The sequence below is a fragment of the Octopus bimaculoides genome, chromosome 23, assembly GCF_001194135.2.
Source record: "Octopus bimaculoides isolate UCB-OBI-ISO-001 chromosome 23, ASM119413v2, whole genome shotgun sequence".
Lineage (NCBI taxonomy): Eukaryota > Metazoa > Mollusca > Cephalopoda > Octopoda > Octopodidae > Octopus > Octopus bimaculoides.
Window position 1 is genome coordinate 7,096,643 of NC_069003.1, and position 8,237 is coordinate 7,104,879.

Genomic DNA, 8,237 nt, shown 5'->3' on the forward strand with positions numbered 1-8,237 from the left:
ACCAGGCTCCAATCTGATCTGGCAGAGTTTCTACAGCCGGATGCCCTTCCTAATGCCAACCACTCCGAGAGTGTAGTGGGTGCTTTTATGTGCCACCGACACGAGGGCCAGACAGGCGGTACTGGCGACGGCCACGCTCAAATGGTGTTTTTTATGTACCACCTGCACAGGAGCCAGTCCAGTAGCACAGGCAATGACCTCACTTGAATGTTCTTTCACGTGCCAGTAAGGCGACGCTGGGAACAATCATGCTCGAATGGTGCTTTTTATGTGCCACCGGCACGGAAGCCAGTCAGTGGCCCTGGCAACGACCACGCTCGGATGGTGCTTTAACGTTCCATGTGATTGCAAGGGAAACTTCTGATCACACAGCCATACTTGTGCTTATAATTACAACAAGTAAAACCAACACACACACACACACACACACATGCATGCACGTGCGTGCGTGCCTGACATAAGCAGGACTTGAGTTTGTAGTGATTTACTCCACCAGAAATATTCTCGTGTTTATTGCCCATAAATGAAATGTCTTCTTCTCATTTTTTTCATCCATTAAATTCTCAGCCATTCCCACCGAGCAAGTTCACAGAGGAGCAGCAGCAATTTCATAAAGACACTCAGTGATGCAAAGAACCATTCTGACAGTTCTTCTGGTACAGTAACAGAAGATATTTCCGGTAAGTGTCGCTCCAGTTTATCAGTAGCATTTCAATTTGAACACATGCCTTTCACCATCACCATCATCCTCCTCATCATGATCCATTTTTCTGCAGATTTTTCACATTCAGTCTCCATGCGCCCCCACAAATCGTCCACTTTCAGTATTTATATTTTCACAGATTTTTCCACATCCAATATCCATGTCTTCACAGACCTTCCACATTCACTCTTCATTTCCACATTTAGTACCCATGTTTCCACAGACCCCCTACATTCAGTGTCCATGTATCACTACCATGTAGATGACACTTACACATGTTTCATACAATCTGTCTTTTACACACCCATTGCCAACAAAATGTAATTATTTTCCAGATTTCTTTCACTCCGGTCTTACTGTTGTGCCAACCATTTCAGTAGAGTCCAATTTCCATTAGAGTCACTTCTATAATGGAGGACTCTAACAAACTGAACAGTTTAGGGACCTGTATTTCATACTTTTTTTATCTAGAAAAATCTTTTCTGTTGTTGTTCAATTTGAACTTGCAGCCAGTTCCGGTACTGAAGCCAGTTCCACGTCTCAGCCATCGAAATATCTCACTAAGACCAGTTCCTCATCAAAACGGAGAGTTCTACATAACAAGGAGAATCTACCGTCAAAGAAGGTAAATATGTTAAAGAATAAAAATTTTTAATGATTCGTGTTTAGCCTCCGACCACCACCACCAGGTGGGCCCAAATTGACCAGGTCAAAAGTGATCAAAGGCATTCCAGTTGTGACCATTCCATTTTTTTTTTTTCCAAATATAATATCTATAAATTTACAATGTTCATAGTGTTATTCCTTTTTAAGACATTAGTGTGATTTGAACACTAGGATTGATGTAATCAATTTACCCAGCCCCCGCCCCCAATTTCTGGCCTTGCGCCAAAATTTGAAATTAGTATTTAATCTTATCCTTGATTTCAAATGACACTAAATCCACTTAGCCTTTCCATTCCTCCAGGGTCAATGTGATAAAATGAGTACAATTCTGTTAATAAGGAATTGACTAAGAATGGCCGCCAATTAAGGGGCAGCAGTAACAGAATAATTGCCTTGCAATATTTAGTTTCATACCAAGATTAACTTTGGTTTTCATCTCTCCAGGATTATTAAAATAATATATTCGGGTCTTCTCTGTAATCTCCTGTAAATGTTTTACTTTTCAATCATTACCAGAAATATATATGGGTCTTCTCTGTAATTTCCTTAAAATGTTTTGTCTTTTAACAGTTGACCATGTTGCTAAGTAAGGAATCTAGTGTGTAAGCGGTTGTGTCTGGTAAGCTCCTTCATCACACAGCCAGTTTCACAACTTGATGTTTCCTTTCCAGTTGAAACAATTCCACCTCACTGATGTTGCTAATGACTTTGTTTTATTCTTTGTCTTAAGCAACATGTTGATGTAATACAATTCTATATTTCCAAGATGAGGAACTTTATTCTGTATGCTTTTTATATTAGCCAGACCAACTGGTGTCCTCATCTGATTGTTGCTCTCATTATATTTCAGCTGTTGTACACTTTTTCAGATGTCTTGTGTTGAACTCGGTTGTTGATTTGGAATTTCAAACCTAACCCTTAATTTGATCCATGGGGTGAAATACTGTCCTCATTCCACTCTCTCCATTTTGTAACATTTCTTTGCTTCAGTTGATAATTTTTGTGACCTGTTCCAGTGGCATGCAAAAAGCACCATTCGGACATTGGGCCTCATGGAGGCTGTGACAGGTGACCAAAAGTTTTGGGGATATACACCATGTTTGAGAAGACCTGTCAAGCCAAGTGAAATTGTAGTCATGGCTGATGCTGGTGTTTTGTAACTGGCATCTATGCCAGTGGAATTTAAAATGCACCCAGTGCACACTGTAAAGTGGTTGGTGTTAGGAAGGGAATCCAGCCATAGAAACCATGGTAAATCAGATTGGAACTTGGTGCAGCTCCCTAGCTTGCCAGTTTTCAGTCAAACCATCCGACCCATGCCAGCATGGAAAACAGATGTAAAAGGATGATGATGATGATGGTGAATTACCTTAGTGCCTTGGATTGAACTCGAAACCTCTAGGTGGCTGCACTGCGTTAACCAATGCCTTTATCTACGACTCTATATCACAAGACGCAGAGAGTGGAATGAGAACCGTGTACCCCCGCCCCCCATGGATCAAATAACGAAAGGGTTAGGTCCAAACTTCCAATACAACAACTGAGTTCAACCCAAAACACCTGAAGAAGGGTGGAGTGAGCAACAGCTGAAAGCATAGTGAAAGCAACACTCAAGAAGAGGACATCAGTCGGTCCAACTAATACAAACAGTGTACACAATGCTAATATAATGCATGACACTATAAGTCACACTCACTTGTGTTCACACACACATGCATCTAAGCACTTACACATTTATACACAAAAGCACTCAATACACACATGCATGCATACACATGTATGCACAGATCATACAATCATCACCATCATCATCAACATCATTAACTTTTGGAACGTTACTCTCTCAAGTCCTAGAACACATAGAGCCACCTACCCAGTTTCCATGGTGCATTAGTAAATAAGATCACAACTATTAATGATCTGTCAGGACACCATACTTTGTTATGCAACCATGATATACTACAGAGTGTGGCTCAGTGGTTAGGCCATTCAGCTCACGATCATAAGGTCGTGAGTTCGATTCCCGGCGACACGTTGTATCCTTGAGCAAGACACTTTATTTCACGTTGCTCCAGTCCACTCAGCTGGTAAATATGAGTAGTACCTGTAATTCAAAGGGCCAGCCTTGTCACACTCTTTGTTACGCTGAGTCCCCCCGATAACTACGTTAGGGGTACACGTGCCTGTGGAGTGCTCAGCCACTTGCACGTTAATTTCACGAGCAGGCTGTTCCGTTGATCGTATCAGCTGGGACCCTCGTCATCGTAACCGACGGAGTGCACCTTACTACAAAGTATATTAAACGTATTTTATAAACCAATACTGTGTTCTACTGTGTTAGCAGTGCTCTTACATCACTTGTTAAAGTTATCTCTGAAGATTTTCCTATAAGAATTACAGTCAGCACTTATTTTTGTTACGACGTTTCGTGTCCATGATATCAGATGTCAACAAGCAACAAGATCAAAGATGGAAAAAAGGGTAATGGGTGTATCTGCCATACTTAGGGTGGTTTTGCTCCTTCATCAGGACCCATCTAACCTCTTTATCATCCCCGAACACATTGCATAGAGAGCCACTAAATACAGTGGGGTACCATTATTGAATATATCAGTTTACATATTAAATGCATTCCTGGAAGTCGGTACAGCAATCCCTCGACCATCGCAGGTGTTACATTCCAACCCTGTGAAGTGGAAACAGTGCTGTACTGTATATTTTAAAAAATTATTTCTATAATTTGTATATATTTATTTTATTAGAAATATAAAACAACACCACAGAGAAATTGATGTAAGCTTAAATAATAAACTGCAATAGGTGAACCGCAATATAGCAAGGGGTTGCTGTACATGAATAATAATGACCTGTAGGTATACCATATTTTGTTGTATGACCATGATATACAACAAAGTATACTGAATGTTTTTTATAAGTCAATACCATATTCTACTGTGTTAGCAGTGCAATTTACATTACTTGTCAAGGCTATTTCTACAGATTTTCAAATAGAGATTATAACCAGCACTGACTTTATTATGAATTAAACATTTCTACATCAGGCGTCTCGGATACGAAATGTTGTAACAAAAATCAGTGCTGGTTATTATTTCTATAGAGAAATCTGTTGAGATGACCTTAACAAGTAAGATGATACCATTCCCACTGAGTGAACTGGAACAATGTGAAATGAAGGGTCTTGCTCAAGAACACAATGCACTGCCCAGTCCAAGAATTGAAACCTCAATCTTGCAATTGTGAGTGCAATATCTTACCCACAAGGCCCCTTCCTTTTTTTTCTTTTTTCCGTCCCTCTTACAAGACACCCTTCTGTGTTTGTGTTGTGTAAGTTAGCTGTAATGTCTGACCCAGGTGTTTGTCTCCTATTTCAAACTCAGCTGAATGGAGTTACCAGGAAAGATCTGTCAGAAGCCCAAGAGACTGCAAACAGCATCCAGCATCATGGCATCATGAAGGGCATTGAGGAAATTCTACCACAACTGTCGAAGAAGAAGCAAAATATTGTCACAGAAGTACCTCGGGTGATGGTAAGTGACATAAACATCAGCATTGTGTGCCAGTGTATGTGTGTGTGTGTGTGTATGAAAGAGAGAAAGAGAAATGTTCTATGAGGTCCTTTATTGATATGAGTTGATCCACGTCCTGCTAGGCAAAGAGCACCTTTGTCACTTACTCTCTTTCACTCTTTTACTTGTTTCAGTCATTTGACTGCGGCCATGCTGGAGCACCGCCTTTAGTCGAGAAAATCGACCCCCAGGACTTATTCTTTGTAAGCCTAGTACTTATTCTATCGGTCTCTTATTGCCGGACCGCTAAGTTACGGGGACGTAAACACACCAGCATCGGTTGTCAAGCGATGGTGGGAGGACAGACACAGACACACAAACACACACACGCATATATATATACATATATACGGCAGGCTTCTTTCAGTTTCCGTCTACCAATTCCACTCACAAGGCTTTGGTCAGCCCGAGGCTATAGTAGAAGACACTTGCCCAAGGTGCCACGCAGTGGGACTGAACCCGGAACCATGAACATGAACTATAAATCATACAGTCTGAAGGACTAATGTGGTTGTGCCACTGCTAATTTTGCTATTACTGGCTTTGGTGGTGATGGTGATGCTGGTATAGTGGTAATAATGGTATGGTGATGCTGGTATAGTGGTAATAATGGTATGGTGATGCTGGTATAGTGGTAATAATGGTATGGTGCTGATGATAGTGGAGGTGGTGATAATAGTATGGTGGTGGCAGTGGTAGTTTAGGTGGTGATGATGGTATTGTGGTAGTGGTTTAAGTAGTATATCAGCTATGGACACTGTCCTGGATGAGGACTTATTGTCCAGTCCCATACCATCTGGACACATACTAGCAATGCTCAGCTGGATGTTTGTTGCTATTGCAACATTTCTTCCTTGTTTACCTCATTCCCCCTGGGGGGGGGGGGTTCTGAAGTTCAGCATTGCACTCCATCTAAATACTTGTCATCTTACACAATGTCTTTGTCAGTTACAGCATTGGTCTCTACCTGTCCATCATCATCATCATCATCATCATCATCGTTATCATTTAACAACCATTTTTTAAAATTTTTATTTTTATTTAAATTTAATCTAACTTTTATTTTCCAGGCTGAATTTCAACTCCTCACAGCTCAACAAGAAAGTGAACGAAGAGCTTATTATGCCAAAATGAAGAAGTTTTTTACATCAAAGGTGAACATGCTATTTAGTATATTTTTCTTTTTGATGATTTGTGTGTGTGTGTGTATGTGTGTGTATGTGTGTGTGTGTGTGTGTGTGTGTGTGTGTGTGTGTGTGTGTGTGTGTGTGTGTGTGTGTGTGTGTGTGTTCTTTATGTGGAGTTTGATCTTTGCAGTTTGGCATCCATTTTGTGTCTAGTCTCCAGACAACGAGAATCCATTAGCTTTGAGATTTCAATGATGTGTTTGTTTATTTTTAGAATGACATTGTAGACAAGATACAAAAGGCTGGATCTAGCCAATATGAACATAAAACAGGTCAAATATAAGTAGTATATCAGCTATGGACACTCAGCAGGCTCTTAGTCATCTCTTTCAGCATGGTTTCTATGGCTTGATGCCCTTTCCTAGCACCAACCACTTTATAGAGTGTACTGGGTTCTTTTTATGTGGTACTGGCATTGGTGCCTTGTAGATGGAAGCGGCACTGGTGCTTTTTACATCCCTAATAATTGAGATAGGTACAGGCATAGATGCATAGTAAAGAGCTTTGCATTGTAACCACATGATTTCAAGTTCAGTCCCACTGTGTGGCACCTTGAGCAAGTATCTGCTACTTTAACCCCATGATAACCAATGCTTTGTGAGCAAACTTGGTCAATGGAAACTGTGAAAGACCTTACTTTCATTAAACACAATATTTTTTTTTTCATAGATGGTACCCTCACACATCATAAACTTAATATTCCAACAGAATCGTTAAACAGATCTGTCTGATTATTCAACACTTATAACTAGTTTTACTGCAAGATCTTAGCGTCTCTGCCTCAGGTTTTAATAAGAAAAAATAAAAAAGTTATACTTCCTTAACTAACAAGAATCTACATGCTTAATACTCATATTTATTACAACCAAAAATCCTCTGTCTATATTCCTATTTCAGTTTTTATTCCAACTCTAACCTAATTCTTATTCTGTCTTATTTTTACAGGAAACACCTGAAAGTGAGAAAGCAAACTCAAATAAAAGTAAGTCATTTAAGTGTGTGTGTGTGTTTCAGCACTTTTATGTGTGTGTTTCCTGTGCCAACAGTTGCATCCCAATGTTCTTGATGTGTGTGCAGCATTGCTTTTTTTCTGTCAACATCAGTTAGCATCCGCTTTTCATTCTGGCATGGATTGAACAATCTGACAGGAGCTGGTAAGGCTAGGGGGCCACACCAGGTTCCGTAGTCTGTTTCGGCTTGGTTTCTACACAGCTGGATGACCTTTTTAGGGCATGTAGCTGAAAAGCCAGGAATCAAACTGGAGAGAAGCGGAAAAGACAACCCAGAGTCAGTGGAGGAAAGTTGTCGATGGCCTACACTCCAGAGGGAGCGAAGGGCTTAAGTAAGCAAGCAGAAGGTTTTCTCCTCCAGCTGTTGACTTGCAACTGTTGAACTGGAAAACCAACTGCATCAGTCTCACTGGCCCTAAAGGGTCTGTAAGGGCTATGTGCACGGGTGGATGGGTGGACAGATTAAAACACACAGGTAAAACGATGCAGATTATGAGGTAAGGAAGAGACATGCAAATAAATAAATAAGTAAAATGAAGTGGAGAAAATGTACAAAAATGAAAGAAAACATAACAATGAGAAGGTGTAGAATGAAAATAAACAAGTGATAAGAGATGTAGGGAGGAAAAGATGTCCTCTGCACTGTAGGTACTGCTTAGTGGGACTGAAACCATAGCTAGGTGGTTTAGAAGCCAGCTTCTCCAGCACACAGTCACACCCTCTTAACAGCTTTATTCTCTTTGCCAGCTTGGCCACTACACTCTTCTGAGATTATTTGTACTTAAACGATTTACCATTGCTATCTCTTCTGTAGATAAGAGCAAGTCAGATTCAGAAGTTTCCAAGGCTGATACCCAGGCTGCGAACACATCTGATTCCCTGCAATTTCATATTGAGTAAGTATTCATATTATTTGCTGTATGCCTTGTATAGAAGACTGTAACGAAAAGTGTACATTTAATATACATACATACATGTGTGTGTGTGTGTGTGTGTGTGTGTGTGTAATTGTCATATATATATATAAATGTAAAACACACATTAAATGATGATCATAATAGATCTTATAAAGAAAAGCATATAT

At 40.2% G+C, this 8,237-nt stretch overlaps 1 protein-coding gene across 1 annotated transcript in view; it reads left to right on the plus strand.

The window, feature by feature from the left end:
• Positions 1-572: 572 nt before the first annotated feature.
• LOC128250597 (centrosome-associated protein 350-like) overlaps positions 573-8,237 on the plus strand; it is a 30,737-nt gene continuing 23,072 nt past the window's right edge. Inside the window, exons 1-6 of the mRNA XM_052975971.1 lie at positions 573-680; positions 1,213-1,328; positions 4,768-4,917; positions 6,027-6,110; positions 7,089-7,125; positions 7,968-8,049. Of these exons, the coding sequence (XP_052831931.1) occupies positions 4,840-4,917; positions 6,027-6,110; positions 7,089-7,125; positions 7,968-8,049 (281 nt within the window). The 5' untranslated portion in view covers positions 573-680; positions 1,213-1,328; positions 4,768-4,839. The remainder of the gene's footprint in view (positions 681-1,212; positions 1,329-4,767; positions 4,918-6,026; positions 6,111-7,088; positions 7,126-7,967; positions 8,050-8,237) is intronic.